We start from the raw sequence: 20,727 nt of genomic DNA, 5'->3' as shown, positions 1-20,727 counted from the left end.
CTATTGTACATTTCATAGTGTAGCTTCATTTGCATTTTATGATTGTTTCATTTGTAAATGGCTTTAGTAGTGTGCTGGACTTTGTTTGAAGTGTTGAACAGTAAATCAGTGAGTGAGGTAAAAACATTTCTGTTGTGTTGGCTCACCAAAGTCACCGATAGATGACAGATTTTGGTAAAGCATAATGATGATACCAGCACCTCTCATCGAACCTTTTCTGTAGTGCTGAGTCATTTCAAAAATGAATTGTATACAAAGCAAGTAATGGTTAGTGTGATCATTGCATTTACAGTGTTAAGGTATTAGCTTAGTGGTGCACTTCTATAGTGAGCCACAAGTCTTTAAATAAGTGTACTTATTGAGTAGAGCAAGAAGCTATATCATTAAGTACCAACAATATCGAACTGTAGTATAGCACACGCGAATGTTTTAAAAATTGCTTAATTTATATAAAAGCAAAGTACTACAGTTGCTGAAAATTAGAATTTTGGAGATAAAATGCTGTTGAAATTCAGCATGTCTGGCAGCATCTATGGAGAGAGAAATAAAGTTAAAGTTTTGAGTCAGTTATGATTCTTCAGAATGATAGATTCTTATTAGACATGGAAATCAAAATTATCAATGGTAAGTGGGATTCAAAATGCAAGTAGAATAGCTGTGATCTTACGAAATGGCAAAACAGGCTCAAGGGCCATTTTGTCTACTTCTATTCATTTTTCATATGTTTTTATATCCCAAATCTAATGGATGGATTTGAGTGACAGATTTGAACTATGGCTCAGAGAAGATCTGAATAGTATTTGGTGAGGATTTCAATCCTGAAAATTTTTAAAGAATCCATTGATATTAAGTTACGGGGCAAATTGACTCTCTCTTGTTTAGAATGTTGCAGGTTGTTTTATTTACAATGTTGTTTTAGAATATTGCAGCTGTCAAAGTATAAGCAATGTTTTCAGAACAGGTTGGTGGATGTGAATGACCTGAAACCTCCTCTGTAGGATAGATCTTAACTGAAAAGATAAATACATGTCAGGGAAAGGCCTAGAGCATGTGCTACATAATTATAATGACCTTGAGTTGACAAAGTGTGGCAGAGGTATTCACTGTATTGATTGCAATCCTTAGTTTTGGAATTGTAATGTTATGTTTTTATATGATGGATCAATTATATGATCTCTCAATGTCTCACTGATGCTTTAGGAGCAGTTACAAGAATACAATAACAATTGTCAAGAAACAGAAGGCTGGATTCTTCTGTGTAAGCAGCCTGAAGGTGGCGAGCGACTTGTGCCAGTGGAAACACCCGAAAGGCTTCAGAAACAGCACCAGATTTTTGGCTATGATTACAGGCCATGTAACAGGTAACTTTTAAAATGCTATCGTGCAATATTAATTTAACGTAACAGTAATGAGTATGATATGTATGTATTTGTATGGATATGTAGCATTAAGAGCTTGCAAATAAAAAGCAACTATAATATAGAGAAACATCCCAAACATTGACAAAGATACAACTCAACATTAGTGGACGCTGGGACAAAGGAGAAAATATTACCAATGGTAACCTTAGGTCAAAGAGTGAATTTTAAATAAGGTCTTGTAAGCACAGAGGTAGTTGGACAAGATGAGTTTGGGGAAGGAATTCTGGATCATGAACCTTTGGCTGAACATATAACTGGTTTTGTGGATATACGGAAAATGATTGAGGTCAACAGCACAGAAAAAGGTCCTTTAGCCCATCAAGTCTGCACCGATCAAAAACAACCACCTAACTACTCTAATCACATTTCCCAGCACTTATCTTACATCCCTTGGCATTGCAAGTGTACATCTAAATAATTTATAAATGTTATGAGGGTTTCTGCCTCTACCATCCTTACGGACAGTGAATTCCAAATTCCCACCAGCTTTTGGATGAAAACGTTTTCCTCAAATCCCCTCTAAACCTAATGTTCCTTCCCTTCTGTCACCTTACTTCTATGCATCTAAAAGGAATGGTACTTTGGTTTGGAGGGAGGTTTTCTGTTATTGGACTAGAGAGGGAATGCCATGAATTGATCTGCTGATTGTAAGTTTAAGGAAATTGTTTGCTTATTTTTAGGTTGTGAATGATTTCCTGGAGGCCATGTAGATCATTGAGTGTAGGGACTATGAGTATGTAAGATGTGGACAGCTATAGATTATAGAGAACATGACACTTGCTGGGTGAACAAGAAATACTCAATTTGAAGGTGATAAAGGAATGAATATGGTTTCAGCAAAAGATTGGTTGTGGTAGGATCTTTTGTTATTACAGAGGTAGAGAAGCTGGTCTTTGAGCTGGAGAAATATGGGATTCGAAGCTTAGCTCTGGGTTGAATAGAATGCCAGAAATGTGAGGCACTGAATCCCACAACATCCTAGCTGAGACATGAGTAAGTCAAGCTGAGGCTTTAATTATTGTTCTCTTGTTATTCACACTTAAGAGCTTATGTTCTGGTTGTAGTTCCAAGAATGCAGCCAACATCTCATTGAAGATTTTCTATATGAGCCAACATATTGAGGAAGGCTGTTTGAACACTGGGGCAAACATGACAGCTGAATCCAATCCTGTCCTTCACTTGTACATTGTAGTTCCCTGAATTGTTCTTGTGAAGCTGAAACACTGACCAAATCTTTTGGCCTGACTAACCCAGATACACTGGGCCAATAGTAACGCCATACTCCTTCCTTGAGCTGAGTGAATGATGCGTGAAAAAGTAACCCCTCAGGCCCTTTTTCAAATCTTTCCCCTCTCACCTTAAATCTATATCCTCTGGTTTTGGGCACCCCCACCTGAGGAAATAGATCTTGGCTATTCAGCCTATCCATGGTCCTCACAATTTTATGAACCTCTAAGACTCAGCATCTGATACTCCAAGAAAAAAAGCCCAGTCTATCCAGCTTCTTTTCTATAACTCCAATTCTCCAACTCCAACAACATTCTTGTAGATCTTTTCTGCACCCTGAAGTTTCACAGCATCCTTCTCATAGGCAACCAGAATTGTATGCAGTATTCTAAAAGTTGCCTTACCGATGTACAGCTGCAACATGATGTCCCAATTTTCATTCTCAAAGTTCTAACCAAAAAAGACAAGTATGCCAAATGACTTCGTCCCCAAAGAATTGATTCTTCTGCTCCTTGGATGTTGCCTGACCAGCTGTGCTTTCCCAGCACCACACTCTTCGACTCTGATCTCCAGCATCTGCAGTCCTCACTTTCTCCCAGCCTTCTTCACCATCCAGTCTACCTGAGACTCTACTTTGAAGGAACTGTGCGCCTGCACCCTTAGGTCTCTGTTTGCCAATACTCCTCAGGGCACAACTATTAATTGTATGAGTCCTGGCCTTGTTTGCCTTACACTTCACATGGATCTAAATTAAATTCCATCTGCCATCCTCAGCCATTGGCCTATCTGATCAAGGTCCCATTCTACTCTGAGATAAGCATCTTCACTCTTCACTACACATCTATTTTGATGTCATCTGCAAATGTACTAGCCATTCCTCCTATATTCACATCCAAATCATTTATATAAATGACAAAAATCAGTGGACCCAGCATTGACCCTTGTGGCACACCACTGGTACAGGCCTCCAGTCTGAAAAGCAATGCTTACACCACCCTCTGTCACCTACCTTCAAGCTAACTTTGTATTGGCTAGCTTCTCCGGATCCCATGTTATCTAATCTTACTAACAAGTCTACCATATAGAGCCTTGTTGAAAACTTTGCTGAAGTCCATATCGACAAACATCTACCGCTCTGCCTTCTTCAATCTCCTTTGTCACCTCTTCAAAAAAAAAGGTCAGTCAAGTTAGTGAGACACAGTTTCCCTTGCACAAAACCATGTTGACTATCTTTAATTTGTTCTTCCCTTTCCAAATGGATCCTGTCCCTCAGAGTCCCTTTCAACAACTTGCCCACCATTGACATAAGGCTTATTAGTCTATTGCTCCCTAGCTTTTTCTCACAGCCTTTCTTAATTATTAGCACCATATCAACCAACCTACAGTCTGCTGGTACCTTACCTGTCGCTGTCAGTGATATAAATTTCTCAGGTGCCCAACAACGGTTTCCCACACAGTTCTAGGATGCACCTGATCAGATTCCAGGTATTTATCTCCCTTTATGCATTTTAAGGCCTTTAGCACCTTCTCTTCTGTCATATGAACTATTTTCAAGACATCACTATTTATTTCCCCAGTACCCTAGCTTCCATGTCCATATCCATAGACACACAATATTTGTTTAGTATTTCACTCATCTCCTGTGTTTCCACACATAGACGGCCATGTTGAGTTTTAAGGAGCCTTATTCTCTCCATAGCTACTCTTTTGCCCTTTATTTATATAATTTCTTTGGATTCTCCTTAGCTCTATTTGCCAAAGCTATCTCATGTCCCCTTTTTGCCCTCCTGATTTCCCTCTTAAGTATACTCCTACTGCACATCTGCTCCCCGAGGGATTCACTCAATATCAGCTGTTGACACCTGACATATTCTCCTTTTTTTCTTGACCGGAGCCTCAATTTCTTTAATCATCCAGCATTCCAATCACCTACCAGCCTTGCCCTTCACACTGACTGGAATTCCCATTCTCTCACTTTTAAAGGTCCCCACTTCCCAACCATTCCTTTACCTGCAAATAGCCTCCCCCAATCAACTTTTGAAAATTCCTTTCCAATTCGATCAAAATTGGCCTTACTCAAGTTTAGAACTTTAATTTTTTCATCAGTTCTATCCTTTTTCATAGCCATTTTAAAACTAATAGAATTATAATCACTGGCAGTAAAGTGCTCCCCCACTGACACCTCAGTCATTTGCCGTGCCTTATTTTCCAACAGAAGGTCAAGTATCAAGTATTGCTCTTTCTCCCACAATTTGAATAAGAAAGTTTTCTTGTACGCACTTAAAAAAAATTGTCCCCATTCAACCCCTTAACACAATGATAGTAACACTGTATTCTTGGAAAGTTAAAATCCCCTACCATTATTCTTACAGATATCTGAGATCTCCTTACACATTTCTTTCTCAATTTCCCACTGACTTTTGGGGTACTTGCAATACAGGGTGATTATTCCTTTTTTATTTATCAGTTCAACTCAATATAACTTCACTTAATGATCTCACAAGAGATCACAGCCAAAATGTTATCCCTAACTAAAAACATCACTCCTACTGCTCGCTTTCCTCCCTTTCTAAATTTCCTATAGCATCCATACCCTGGAACATTAATCTGTCAATCCCTGAATTGTGTTTCTGTAATAGCTCTGATAACCCAGTCCCAAATTCCCAAACATGCTCTGAGTTCCTCTGCCCTACTGATCAGGCCTCTTGATTAAAATAAATGCATTTATTTATCAATTTTACCTTGTTCTTTGCCAAGTTCTTGTCTGCCTTAACTATTAGACTTGCTGCCCTTATTTAGTGTACCAGTCTCAGCCTTTTCTCTTCTGTCATTATTGTTTTGGTCCACTACCTGGCTACCTCTCCTACCATTCCTAGTGGTCAACCATCTATCTGACTGTATCTACGGTGTCTTCGCCTTCCTGAAACAGCTATCCATCTCACTCCCTTGCTGTGGTAAACTCCTCATTGCCTTTAACTGCTGCTGCAGCTGACCCATGTCATCCGATAGGATTCGCAACCAAACATACTTCCTGAAGACATAGTCTCCAGGAATATTCAGATTATTCCTGATCTCCCACATCAGATAGGAAGAGCACATCACCCTACCAAAAGGCATTGCTGCTGTTTAATAATCTACAGACCCAGAAATTACCTAAAAACAAATACAACACACTTTGCTCAAAAACACAGTGTTGGCACAGTCTTACTACTTAAACACCCTACTCTGGGATAATAAAATAAACCGATACAGTGGCTGAAGGTTTGACAAAAGGGGACACATTCCGATTGGCAAAAGAACCAGAGGCAACATGAAATACTTTACTACGCTGCAAGCAGTCAGGATTTGGAATGCATTGTCTTGATAGAACAATGGAACAGATTCAGTAGTAACCTTCTGAAGGGAATTTGGATAAGTACTTGTAGAAGAAAAAGCACTGGAATATAAGGACCAAGCAGGGAGCGGAATTAACAGGGTGGCTTGTCAAAAGAGTCAGTGTAGAATTAATGTGTTGTCGGACTTCTTTGCTGTACAACCCTATAATTCAATTAATATGATCAATATGACTTAATTCTGTGACATCTCCTTCTTTAGGTAGAAAATGTTTTAAATGTGCATTAATGACAGGGTTTTTGCTAATTTTCTTTCTCAGTCTGCAGAAGGCAACAATGATCAATTGATACTCTGCTACCAATTAAATTGCTGCTCACCATCTCTGATGATACTCTCTTTTTCCTGTTTGAAACCACCAATGCCTCTTAAACAGTCCTCAATCCCTCTACACTTGCAAAGTACAAGTTTGCAAAGATTGAGGGGGCTAGAATATTTTTTCTTTGCGTTTTAGTTAAAAGATTTGAAAGGGGTTGGGATAGTGCTGTAAAGATAGTGTTCTATTCTGGAACTATCTAGTGTGGAAATCAGAAGTGAAGTCAGATGAGAAAGTTTACTTCGGGTGGGGATGACAGCACTTTAGTTGAGTAGTAAGGTCAAGATAAGCTTGGGGCATGAGCAGAGGAGGTAAGAGAAATTAGTGAGTTATTGTAAGAGTGGGGGAAGGGAGATCCTTGAAGGAGGATTGGATCGATGGTCCACAGGCCACAAGGAATTCACCCAGCAGCTGAATGGTTGATCTTAAATTCAGTGACATAGAAGTTAATGAGCTCCTTCAACAGGTTGGTGGAGGTGCAGTTTACATGAACAATATGATCTTGGTAAACAATTGGTGTGTGAATTATGTCTCTTTGATAAATTGATAACAAATGATAACTTCATTTGCCTACCTTTTTTGACACCCTGTTTGAAAATTGACTTGCTTGATTCAGTCCAAAATGTGCAAAAGTAGATCAGTTTGGTGACACCAAGCCCCAAAAGGTTCTTTAATGAACCATTACATTGAAGGCTTTAAAGATTTGTTTGGTTCTTTAGCAAATATTTAAGATTTAGTTTAACAAAAACCTTTATTTCAAGTTGCAGTCAGATTTTAGAAACATCCTTCTGCGTGTATTGGCTGAGGAACTCCTATTGGTTTTTACAAGTGTACTGCAAAACTATGACCCAACTGGTGAATAAAAATTTAAAGAACAATAGCTTATACATCATTTTTAATGTAAACTCATCAGAGTCTAATGACCAATCTGAGTGGCAGTTGTTATAAACATTCAGCCATTTGTTGTCAGTCAATTGCAGGCCATGTTAATACACCTGCTGACCAATTAAAACCCTGGAACCTGGTCATAGAAGGACACATGTTTACTGCCGAGCTTCTCTGGCATTTGCTTTGAAATTATTTCACATACAAATCCCATTAAGGCAGAGCATCTTTAAATGTCCCGTGAGAAATCCTTGTGAGCCCTGGAGACTTCGTGGCTTATCTGCTATCCCAGGTAATAAATGTTTTGTTTAGTGCTTAGTGATTTGATTAAGATTAGCTCTATCCTAGCCTTCAGTCTGTAAAATGATTCAATTTTTTGAAGGCTCATTATCAAATGGTAAGGCAGCTGAAGTGGCTGAATGGCCTACTCTTGCTCCTAATTTGCATGTTTGCATTCAAAGTAGTAATTAGACAATTTCTTGTTTAAATGCAAGCTCATATTGTGAAATTCAAAGATTAAGCAATTTCTATTGCAAAGTTAGAGGTGGTAAGTGTTAAGTGCCTTTGGGATGTTTTTGCTAGGTTAAAGGTGCTATGTAACTGCAAATTGTTGTTTGAATGTATGCTGTTCAACTTTGCAGCTATGCTTGTGTACTCTGCTTCTCTCTTTGGCAAATCCAACATAGAGTCATAGAGATGTACAGCATGGAAACAGACCCTTCGGTCCAACCCGTCCATGCCGACTTCCTCTGGCAGCTCATTCCATACACGTATCACCCTCTGCATGAAAAAGTTTCCCCTTAGGTCTCTTTTATATCTTTCCCCTCTCACCCTAAACCTATGCCCTCTAGTTCTGGACTCCCTGACCCCAGGGAAAAGACTCTGCCTATTTTTCCTATCCATGCCCCTCATAATTTTGTAAACATATTCAGAGTATTTTCACTGTGTTGTACTGAAATCTCCAGTTTTATTGCTTTGTGCTGCTTATTTAAATGATATCCATGAAGAAAGTTCAGAACTTATTCACTTTGCAGAAATATTTGTTTTTTTTACCAATTTTTTTTTAACAACACAATTAGATGTAATGGCAATAATGAATGTGAAAATTTGTAGTTTTTTTAAAACAAATTTCCACCTAATACATGCACTCATATTGTTTTAAATTTGTCTTCTAATATATGGTGCAAAGATTTCTTTTATGCTTTCACAACTATTTAAAGTTTTATTCTGAATAGAGATTTTTATTTTCTGCTTTAGATGGGAACAGGTGGTTGATGCACAATATTCATTCTATTTGGGTGAAAAACCCAAGATCGCAGACAGAGATGATGCTGCAGTGGAAAGGCTGAGGTAACAACATAGTTTTTCAGTTTATTTGTGTCCCAATGAGTAATTTTTTTAAAAATTTGGCTTGTTATTTTGGTGCATTGTGGTAGAATGAGGATTGACCAGGATGCTGCCTACAGGGAAGAAAGAATCTCCCTATTCTGACTGTTGTGACACACCTTTTTAATAGTTTAGATGACTTGTGAAAAAGATGACAAAGTACCACAATATGAACAAACAGCTTGATTTCAAAACAATGCAAATTTACACAGTGAAAATTAAAATTCCTCAGTAGCACATTAATTAATTTAATTGCACACAAGGCTACTTGTGACATAATCAGTTGCCACATTATTTCCTTTCACAAAACGAGCTGGCTGGCAGATGTCCTGCAGAAAGCTTCCACATGTTATTGTTTTGGATTGGAAGGCAAATAATCGATGGCCATAGAAAATCCAAGATTCTTTTGTTTAGTAAAGTACACCTGTGATATTTTTGTTTTTCTCTTTTTCTCAAATCTCTGCTATTGTCATGATACTGTCTCCGACCAGAAGAGTGGGTTGACTTCCATGCCTTTGCTGTTCTCCTTGGAAGACTCACAGGGGCAGCTTATTGTGTCACATCATTTTCACTATTTTTTTCTTTTTGCAGTAAATGGATGCAATCCTTTTGCTGCGCACCTACAACTGAGATTGGGAGCTCATTTTGATCAGAAATGTTTTTAGTATGAAATGTGATTATCCTGATGTTCTAATTGTGTATTACTGGATACAGGTATGTTCCTCCCACTTGGACATTTGAGTGTGACGAGGATTTGGTGCATTACTTCTATGATCGCATAGGAAAAGAAGATGAAATCTTGGGCAGTGTCAAACATCTAGTGGACAGCATTGATGCTTCATCTTTCTCGGTAACCTTTACTCAAAATTCTTCCTTTTGAAGAAGCCTTTTGCCACAAAAGTGAATGCTTTCTGTTATTGGTCAGTGCATTGAGTATAGAAGTTGGGAGGTCATTTGCAGCTGTATAGGACATTGTTTAGGCCACTTTTGGAATACTGTGTGCAATTCTGGTCTCCCTCCGATCAGAAGGGCGTTGTGAAGCTTGAGTGGGTTCAGAAAAGATTTATAAGGATGTTGCCAGGATTTGAGCTATATGGAGAGGCTGAATAGGCTGGGGCTGTTTTCCCTGGAGCTTTGGAAGCTGCAGGGTGACTTTATAAAGGTTTATAAAATCATGAGGGACATGGATTGGGTAAATAAACAAAGTCTTTACCTGGGGTGGGGGAGTCTAGAACTAGAGGACATAGGCTTCAGGTGAGAGGGGAAAAATTTAGAAGGGACCTGAGGGCCAGCATTTTAATGCAGAGGGTGAGGCGTGTATGGAATGACCTGCCAGAGGAAGTGGTGGCAACTGGTGCAATTACAGCATTTAAAAGGCATCTGGATGGGTCCATGAATAGGAAGGGTTTAAAGAGATGTGGGCCAAGTGCTGGCAAAATGGGACTAGATTAATTTAGGCTATCTGGTCGGCATGGACAAATTGGACCGAAAGGTCTGTTTCCGTGCAATACATTTCTATGACTCTACTGTTTAAGCATTAAGCTCAGTGTAGCTTGTCTGTGATTTGCATCCACTGAAATGTGAAAAAGTGATACAGACCTGTTTTAAATATGAATCAACTTTAAAAGTCAGTCTGTTTTCTTGAATTGAAAGCAGTGTTGTTTGAGCCAATAGATAACTGAAGAGTTTTGATATGTTTTGATGGAACATCCTTATTTCCAGAAGATGATTTTTGCATCCATCAATTTTATTTTTAACAGGATGAAGCCAATGTGTGGTGTTTGACTGATGGAGACAATGATACTTTCTGGGAGAGTGAGGGGAATCAGGGCCACCACTGGCTTCGATTATATATGAAGAAAGGCACTATAATAAAGTAAGATTTTTACTTTCTACTTAATCTTCTGGGAAGATGGTAGCATTATGGTAAAGTCAAGCTGGACAAGTTGTCTAGAGGCCTATACTAATGTTCTGGTGGCATTGGTTCAAAACTCATCAAGTCAGCTGGTGGAATTTAAGTTTAACTAATAAATCTTGAATTTTGAGTGTTTGAGAAAAGATTCGTTTTGTCAAAGCTTTTCATGTTGCTGTCATCAGGCCAATTCATACAAATGTCAATTTAAGGGGAAAAACAGCAATTATTCTGCATGAGAATGCTGATTGGTTGGCAAATGGACTCTGGTCAAGGTATGAGAATAGAGAAATTATCACTTAGTAAACTGTCAGTTAATTGCCAGACTTTATTTGCAATTTAAATCAGGCAGGTCAACTCTGGTCAAGGCATTTCCCTGAGGAATGAACTAGCAAATAGCAGTCATCTATTTTGTTGAGTTGAAACAGATGCAGTACCTGTACGTTGTCTCTCTCCGACTGCAAAGAATAGAGTCCTGATATGTAGCTTCCAGTACATGCAAATGCACCACACTGATGAGCCCAGTTAATAATCTTAAATTGATTGTCATCGTACTTCTCTGCATTTGCAATTAAAAGCTAGTCTCCATGATGGTAATTGTGAAAGTATCATTTATGGCTGTAAAATTCCATCCACTTAACATATTTCCTTCCCTAAAGGATATTAGTAATCTTTATCCAGTTGGATGTACATCTGACTGCAGACCTAAAGTAATGTCGTTAATTCTTGATTGTTTTCTCTCATGGCCGAGCAAGCCATTTCATTCCAGAGCAATTGGGGATGGGCAACAAATGGTGGCTTTGCCTGAAATGCCTACTTCGTGAAAGAGGAAAGAAAATGCTTTAAATGCTCTAAATTTAGGGCTAATTTATAGCCTGAGGAAAAGAGGGCTTGAATCTTAGGCTAGAGAGTTGTAATGAATCTATGATTGAAGTGTATGTTCCAGAGAATAAGGTTAGAGCTAAATTCTAATTCATATGAATATATTTTCAAGAGATCAAACATTGTTTTAATTAGTTTCTGTTTGCAATTACGCTTGCACTGCACCCAGGTTGGGAGGAAGGGCAAGTTTGGTCTTCCCAAGTCTCTCAGGATGCTATTCTGAAATGAGCTTAGAGAAAACTTTTATGTATTCCCCTTTTCCCCTTTTTTCATAACTTTTCTTTTGTTGTTTCTTTTTATTCACAGCAATAAATCAGGTCTTTAGGTCTGATCTGTTTATGATCTTGTTTATGCTGTACTCAAAACTTTTCTCATCTTCCTCATTTGTAACTTTTTCCTCCCTTCTCCCCTTACCTAATTTCCATTTTATAAATGCATGCTATACTGTACATCAGCTATTCCCTGTGATACAGTTCCACTCTCTAGGCAATTTTTTTTCTTGAAATGCCTATTTGATTTCTTTAAGACCATCTTATTTAATGGTCCTTTATCTTGCTACCCCTCACGTATGCACACGTACATAAAAATAGGAAGTGTTTTCTCTGTATCTAATCGATGATGACCTTTCTAAATTTTAAATACCTCTGGTAGGCCATCCATACCTTCTCTTTTCAAGAAGAAAGAGAATGGGCTTGCTGTTGCTTTCCTGATTAACCTTGTAAATCTTTCACACATCTATTCTCATTATAATATTATAATAAATACTTTACACAAAGGTGTAGTCTAACCAAAGTTCATTAGAGGTTTGCCATAATGTGTCTACTTTTCAATTATAGCCCTCTTGAAATAAACCTTCGTGTATTATTTGGTTTTCGTTAATGGCCTTGTTCTCTTATGTCACAACTTAGTGATTTGTATATTTTATGTTCTCCCTGTTCTTGGTTCTAAATTGTAAATTGTTAATATAAAAGCAAATAACTCTGGTCCCAGCACAGAACCTTGTGGGACCAAATTTCATAACTTTTGCGACTATAAATAGCTATTACTTACCTCGCTTTCTGTTATAGAGTCATAGAGATGTACAACATGGAAACATACCCTTCGGTCCAAACCGTCCATGCTGACCAGATATCCCAACCCAATCTAGTCCCGCCTGCCAGCACCCGGCCCATATCCCTCCAAGCCCTTCCTATTCATATACCCATCCAAATGCCTCTTAAATGTTGCAATTGTACCAGCCTCCACCACATCCTCTGGCAGCTCATTCCATACACGTACCATCCTCTACGTGAAAAAGTTTCCCCTTAGGTCTCTTTTATATCTTTCCCCTCTCACCCTAAACCTATGCCCTCTAGTTCTGGACTCCCTGACCCCAGGGAAAAGACTTTGTCTATTTATCCTATCCATGCCCCTTATAATTTTGTAAACCTCTATAAGGTCACCCCTCAGCCTCCAACGCTTCAGGGAAAACAGCCCCAGCCTGTTCAGCCTCTCCCTGTAGCTCAGATCCTCCAACCCTGGCAACATCCTTGTAAATCTTTTCTGAACCCTTTCAAGTTGCACAACATCTTTCCGATAGGAAGGAGATCAGAATTGCACGCAATATTCCAACAGTGGCCTAACTAATGTCCTGTACAGCCGCAACATGACCTCCCAACTCCTGTACTCAATACTCTGACCAATAAAGGAAAGCATACCAAACGCTTTCTTGACTATCCTATCTACCTGCGACTCCACTTTCAAGGAGCTATGAACCTGCACTCCAAGGTCTCTTTGTTCATCAATACTCCCTAGGACCTTATCATTAAGTGTATAAGTCCTGCTAAGATTTGCTTTCCCAAAATGCAGCACCTCTCATTTATCTGAATTAAACTCCATCCGCCACTTCTCAGCCCATTGGCCCATCTGGTCCAGATCATGTTGTAATCTGAGGTAACCCTCTTCGCTGTCCACTACACCTCCAATTTTGGTGTCATCTGCAAACTTACTAACTGTACCTCTCATGCTCGCATCCAAATCATTTATGTAAATGACAAAAAGTAGATGGCCCAGCACCGATCCTTGTGGCACTCCACTGGTCATAGGCCTCCAGTCTGAAAAACAACCCTCCACCACCACCCTCTGTCTTCTACCTTTGAGCCAGTTCTGTATCCAATAGGCTAGATCTCCCTGTATTCCGTGAGATGAAACCATGCTAACCAGTTTCCCATGGGGAACCTTGTCGAATGCCTTACTGAAGTCCATATAGATCACATCAACTGCTCTGCCCTCATCAATCCCCTTTGCTCCTTCTTCAAAAAACTCAATCAAGTTTGTGAGACATGATTTCCCACGCACAAAACCATGTTGACTATCCCTAATCAGTCCTTGCCTTTCCAAATACATGTACATCCTGTCCCTCAGGATTCCCTCCAACAACTTGCCCACCACCGAGGTCAGGCTCACCGGTCTGTTGCAGTTATCTTGCGGTTATCCAGTCAACCATTTTGCTGACTTGCCTGTTGACTCTACATGCTCCAACTTTTGTTTTAATCTATTATGCAGAACCTTTGATCCTCTCATTTTCTTTCTGTGCTGTTTACTCACTCTTGCAAACACTTCTCTCTCCCACTCTTTCCCCATCCCACTTGATTCTTATACACTCTCTTCACTGTATGTTGAAAGGAATTTTGTATTGATGGAGGGAATCCATGACAGCATGAAGTCTTGCTCCATTGCATTCCACCACAAGTGAAAGCAAATGGTAACCAAAGTAATAATCCTTTGTTCACCTCAGCCCTACCTTGGATTCTCCTATCATTAAATGAAGAGGAAGGAGTGTACAAATTGAAACATCCTTATTCAAGCTGCTCTCCTCAGTTTCTTTCTGAGGTGGCGAAAATGTATATCATGGAAAGACTTTAACAAGGAAAGGAAACCAAAAAAATCAAATTACTTTATCAGATACTGTTCATGTAAGCAAATTAGGCCCTATTTGAATATGCAGATGAGGTTAATTACAAAATATACACTTGTGAAATTCAATTATCCTGAACAGCTGGTACATGGATAAAGTACCAAGGGATTATTTTGCTATAATTAATTGAATACATCTTATTTTTCGTAGAAAGCTATTCATCTCTGTAGATGCAACAGATGATAACTACATGCCAAAAATAATTCACGTGTTTGGTGGTGATCGAGATAATTTAAAGAAGTTGAACGAAATCACAGTTGATGAGTAAGTATCAAAAAATAGAGTAAGATAATATTTACCTGTCAAATTTGTTTTTTTAAAACTGACTATAGTAAACAAGAGCGCCCAAGAATCCCAGTTATAACATGAATGTCTTTGTATTTCAAGCCTGTTGCAATTATATTTACAATAATGTTTTGAATGTTATACTGGTAATCATCACCAGTGCTTGTGTGTTGTTGCTGTTACTTTGACCTGGGCTATTCCAGATAAATGTTTGTTTATTATTGTATTTCCTGTTCCCTTTCCATTCCCTTTGTAATTATTTTCCAAGCACGAAGCACCTCTGTTCATGATCAGCTTCATTCTTCATCTCGTCTCTTCCTCTCCCAAATCCTTGCTCCTAGAGGTGTGCTCGAAAGAATTGTTCAGTCATTACTTTGGCTTACTCCGCTCACTACAATGTGAAGGATACAAAAATTGGTTTCAATTCTATACAGTAATGGATCTTAAATAAAGAGAGTAGAAGTGGGCATTTTCTACCTCCATTAAGATTTCTACGAAAAGTGGGTAACCTTTCAACTTTAAAAATGTTAGTACCTTTCAACATTCGAGCTCATTGTCTCAAGGTGCTAGAAATAAACTTGCAACATTTACAGTATTTGAACCTTTTTGACAAATGAAGTGTTTCAATTCTTTTCCAGAACTTTAGTTGGTGATCTGTGTATTCTGGAGGATATGATGGTTCACCTTCCGGTAATTGAAATCCGGATTATAGAATGTGTAGGTAAGTCCTCCAGTTTATTGAAGAGAGGAGAGTGAAATTGATGGCCAACCGAAAAGCAATAATAAAATGCTGTCCGGGAAATGAAGATTAAACGGACAGTGATCCTGTTCAGCTAAAAATAAAGTTGGGCTCTTATAGTTAATGGATTTCTATGTTTTGTTCCATGGCATCCTTAGTGTGTCAAGATGGCAGGGGTAGTAGGATTCAAATTAAATGACATTTCTGGAATCTCTAAGACCTAGTAGCCATATTTCCTGTCAAATCTTGAAATGCATAACACAGAGAAGAAAGGGAAAACAAAAGAGAAAATTGTGGCTGCTTTTTGTTTGTTTATTTGCTTTAAAGCTATGAATATAGTATCTGCCTGAATGACAACAATATTGAGGAGGGAAGGTTAGTGTAAAAGAAACTCCAGGACTGTTCATGGTAAGATGAGCTAATTTATATTATGATAGTGTTGCACAATTTGAGAGGCTAAAACAGTCAGTTGATAGTTCAAATCTTGTCTATTGCTGAAAAAGAAACATACTTTCAAAACTTTTCATCTTGCATTCATTAGGACAGATGCAAGAATACCAGATTTCAGATAGAATCACAATTTACGCTGCATGAGAAAAGGGTGCTTATTTATTGTGTAATGGTGTGATTTGACACGTCAGCATGAGACTCTGTTACAGGTTACAGTCTCTTATACAAATGTACATAGGAAAACCAACCTTAGTTGAAGATTACACAACACCAGGTTATAGTCCAACAGGTTTATTTGGAAGCACTAGCTTTCAGAGCGCTGCTCCTTCATCAGCTGGTTGATGAAGGAGCAGTGCTCTGAAAGCTAGTGCTTCCAAATAAACCTGTTGGACTATAACCTGGTGTTGTGTGATTTTTAACTTTGTACACCCCAGTCCAACGCCGGGATCTCCAAATCATCACTTGAAGATAATACTCATTCCTTGTGCACACGTTAAATCATGTATGCATATCCTGACTCAACTCAAATCTCGTCAATTTGCTCTCACGTGCTAAACAGAGGTTCTGGTGTCATTTCACTAAGTTCCTGAGGTACATACATTAGACATTGTTCTTTATCCATCTAAGGCCCATCCTTAGAGTCATAGAGATGTAGAGCATGGAAACAGACCCTTCAGTCCAACTCGTCCATGCCGACCAGGTATCCCAACCCAATCTAGTCCCACCTGCCAACACCCGGCCCATATCCCTCCAAACCCTTTCTATTCATATACCTATCCAGATGCCTTTTAAATGTTGCAATTGTACTGGTCTCCACCACTTCCTCTAGCAGCCCATTCCCCACACACACCACCATCTGTGTGAAAGCAGTGGCCCTTAGATCCCTTTTATATCTTTCCCCTCTCACCTTAAAACTATGCTCTCTAATTCTGGACTCCCCAACCCCCGGGAAAAGACCTTGTCTGTTTACCCTATTCATGCCCCTCATGATTTTATAAATTTCCATAAGTTCACCCTTCAGCCTCTGACGCTCCAGGGAAAACAGCCCCAGCCTGTTCAGCCTCTCCCTGTAACTCAAATCCTCCAACCCTGGCAACATCCTTGTAAATCTCTTCTGAACCCTTTCAAGTTTCACAACATCTTTCCGATAGGATGGAGACCAGAATTGCACGCAATATTACAAAAGTGGCCTAACCCGTGTCCTGTACAGCCGCAACATGACCTCCCAACTCCTTTACTGTGACCAATAAAGGAAAGCATACCAAACGCCTTCTTCACTATCCTATTTCTACTTTCAAGGAGCGATGAACCTGCACTCCAAGGTCTCTTTGTTCAGCAACACTCCCTAGGACCTTACCATTAAGTGTAGAAGTCCTGCTAAGATTTGCTTTCCCAATATGCATTTATCTAAATTAAACTGCTGAACAATGCAGTCTAGGCTACCTCCTTGTTACTATATTTGCTCCCTGATCTGGCCCTTCACCCAAGTCTGATGATGTCATAGATTCTTCGACTTTGCCAGCATTTTCTTGTCAGATTATTTAACCCTTTTATTCCCTGCTTTTAGCCCTCTTCCAAATCCAAAATAGTCAGTTTAGTAGTGATATTGTCTCTTCCCCTTACTCACTGCCACCCATTCATACTGGCCAGATAGTGAGCACAAGGTTGTAAAACTACTTGGTTATACCATTTGTGCAGGTCAGACCTGCAATATAGTCTATTGGCTCATCTGTCTAGCCCATAATCAAATCCACGCATCCGTCAGACATCCATCCAAGGCCATCTTTTTCTTGCTAGTTGTGCAGCCTAGCCTGCATTTTTTTCTATCACATGCTCCCAGCCCTAGCGCTCTATCCTAGTTTTATCTTTACCTGAATCTCTATTTCTACTGTTTTTCAGCTCTGCTCACATTTTTACGAAAACAAAACTTCTAAGTGAAATTATTTATCCCTTTCAGTTGGCAAGTCACCTCTAATTAGCCAAAGTATTGTCATGGTGAATGTACAAGGGAAGCATTGTTTCCCCCATCTTCATTATTCCACATGCAGGAACCTGGCCCCTGCAGGAAAAAAAATCCAAATAATGCAGATTTCTTTGAAATAAACAAAGCCCTGGGTGACATGTTCGCTTGAGCATTAACCATTGGAAATACCTTGGCCATTCAGAATCTACTTTTCAATGAATTGGCACTCTTTTCCGACTCTGTATAAATTTTTACGGCCTTTGAAATTTGACGTTCCTGAATCTCTTTTAATGTGTGCAAAATAGAGTTTCAATGGCATATATCCTTCAGCAATACCAAAACCAAGTGCTCAAAAACAGTGAGAAAGCGTTTTGAAAGTGAGTTATATATTTTTAATATTGCTGAAGGAGAACAAAGTGTGATTTGTTTCCACATTGAGTTCATATTTATTGGACTCCCATCACCACCTGCCTGAATGATAGCAGAGACATGAAGACTATATAAGAAATGTTGTCCCACGTCCCTAAGGGAAACAAATTATTTCTCATCAGTGACTTTGATCCTGGAGTTGGGAGGTACCCAAACCTTTGGGAAGCTGTGTTAGACCAGGAACGTGTAGTGAACACAAACTCCACTGGAATCCTCCTCCTCCTCATAAAGTGCCTAGACCATGACCTTATCAAAACAAACACCTTGTTCTGTCAGACAGACAAGCTCATGACCTCATAACAACTCCCGCTCCAAACCCTGACGCTTAATAGACTACGTCAGTGTTTAAATGAGGAACTGCAAATATGTCTGCATCACCGACAGAGTGTCAGGGGCCAATGATTGTTGGAATGACCACCAACTAATCCACTCTACCATTCTCAACCAGGTCCCGAAACAAAACTCTGCCACAAGAGACTCAATGTTAATGACCTACTGATGTGGTGCTTCCCAGTCAACCTGATGATCACCAATGTGCCAGAGCTGTGGAATACCTACAGTACCTTGTTGCAGCATCTGTATGGACATGCTCAGCCTTTCAACTAGGAAGCATCAAGAGTGGTTTGAACAGAGCAATTAGGAGATCCAGGATCTCCAAGATTGTAAACACAATGCAGTCCTGAAGTGGCAGCTTTATAAAAATCCAAACAAGAGGGTACAAGCCTACAGGCAACTAAATGCCAAGATGCAAGAAATAACCATGACGTAAGAATAGACGGGTGAAAAGAGCACAGGAGACTCAGCACCCCTCTGACAGTCATGCTGTTTACACAATCAAAATCATCTACAGTCCAAGTACCCTGGGACCTACTCTGATGAGAGCCACAAATGGACAGTTTTCACAAAGGCCATCAGCACCCACTGGAGAATGCACTTCAAGACTTGCTGACTAAGATGCAGCCTTCAATGCAAATGCACCATCCCTGACCACACTACTTGCTGCCAACTCAGCACACCTCAACAGCCCTGAGATTGAAAAAGCAATTCAACAGCTGGAAAACAAGCCTTCTGTCACAGATGAATTCCCCAATGAAATACTAAAATACAGCAGAGAGGCACTCTTGGTATGCATCGATAACCTCGTCTCCCTTTTCTAGAAGGAAGAGGTAATGCCGGGAAATGTCAGGAATACTAATTGTGACCACTTTCAAGAAAGGAGACAAGTTCAACTGTGAAGATTACAGACAGATTTCCCTACTCTCTGCCATGGGAAAGGTTATAGTGAGAATTCTCCTCAATTGCCTTATCCCAGTGGCAGAAACACTCCTCTCTGAGTCTCCATGTGTCTTCAGTCCATCAAGAGGCACAATGGACATAATTTTCAGTGTGCAACAAATCCCTTGGGAGCCTCCTGTTGGTGTAAACAGACGTTGATGACGAAATCCAACATTGACTCTAATGGGCCAGTGCAGCCTTCAGATGCTTCAGAAACAGTGCTTGACATCTGAGACCTTTATACATAGCACCAAGCTCACAGGGTTTACAGACCAGTCGTATAATATATATGCGTGCACACACACACACCACCCCACATGGACCATGTACAGTAGTCATTTCAAATCGCAGGACAGTTATCACTATCTTCACAATATCCTATAAGTCCACTAGCAGGATAGGCATACCGACATGATCGCCTTTCCCAGGCCAATATCACTAGTATTGGGGCAGTGGTCATGCACGACTGGCCTGCAATTGGCAGGGCACATTGTCAATACACCCGACACATGACTCCCTAAACAAGTGTTCTGCTCCAAGCTCTGCAATGCTACGTTATCACTAGGAGGGCACAGGAAGCAACACTACAAAGACAGCCCACAATTCTGCCTAAACAAAGGCAACATTGCCACCGACATGTGGAAATTGCTTGTCCTAGACCACGCAAACTAGAAAACATACATTCGCAAAGACACCAACCACTTTGCATGTCACTGTGTGGAGCAATTTGAGGCCAAATACAAGCAGCAGAAATACAGAATTTGGAGTGTCTCACCCACCTGCCTCCTGAAACACCATTTGCCTCACCAGAGGCATGATTGGATTATTCATCCACATCAGAACCCATCCCTTCCAGAATGGAACCAAGTCACATTCAACACTGGGGACTACCTAAGAAGTAAGAGAACAACAAGGAAAACACAAGACACCCTCTTATCTTCTCTCGCAGCTACTCTGAAGTTGACTGAGACTTTGGTGTCAATCACTTTGCTGCTTTTGGTAGATTTGTGATTGAAAAGTGAAGTCACGATGTTGCAAGTCACCTGTATGCATTTGAAGTACGAGATTTTCTTCTTGACAGGAATAGCATAAGTAATACCACTGTAAATTATTGCCAGATTCTCTGTAACAACAGTAACTTATTTAGGTAATGTTCATCACATTGACAAATGTCTCACTTGTTGGTGAGAGATGCTGACTAAACTGGCATT

At 39.7% G+C, this 20,727-nt stretch overlaps 1 protein-coding gene across 1 annotated transcript in view; it reads left to right on the top strand.

The window, feature by feature from the left end:
- Positions 1-20,727, top strand: part of hectd3 (HECT domain containing 3) — a 69,526-nt gene that overhangs the window by 9,341 nt on the left and 39,458 nt on the right. The window contains exons 2-7 of the mRNA XM_043700093.1: positions 1,201-1,361; positions 8,497-8,589; positions 9,340-9,475; positions 10,386-10,501; positions 14,526-14,639; positions 15,299-15,381. Coding sequence (XP_043556028.1) covers positions 1,201-1,361; positions 8,497-8,589; positions 9,340-9,475; positions 10,386-10,501; positions 14,526-14,639; positions 15,299-15,381 — 703 coding nt within the window. The remainder of the gene's footprint in view (positions 1-1,200; positions 1,362-8,496; positions 8,590-9,339; positions 9,476-10,385; positions 10,502-14,525; positions 14,640-15,298; positions 15,382-20,727) is intronic.

Source organism: Chiloscyllium plagiosum, chromosome 11, assembly GCF_004010195.1.
Source record: "Chiloscyllium plagiosum isolate BGI_BamShark_2017 chromosome 11, ASM401019v2, whole genome shotgun sequence".
NCBI lineage: Eukaryota > Metazoa > Chordata > Chondrichthyes > Orectolobiformes > Hemiscylliidae > Chiloscyllium > Chiloscyllium plagiosum.
Note: the sequence above shows the minus strand (reverse complement) of the source record. Positions and strands in the feature narration are given on the sequence as shown.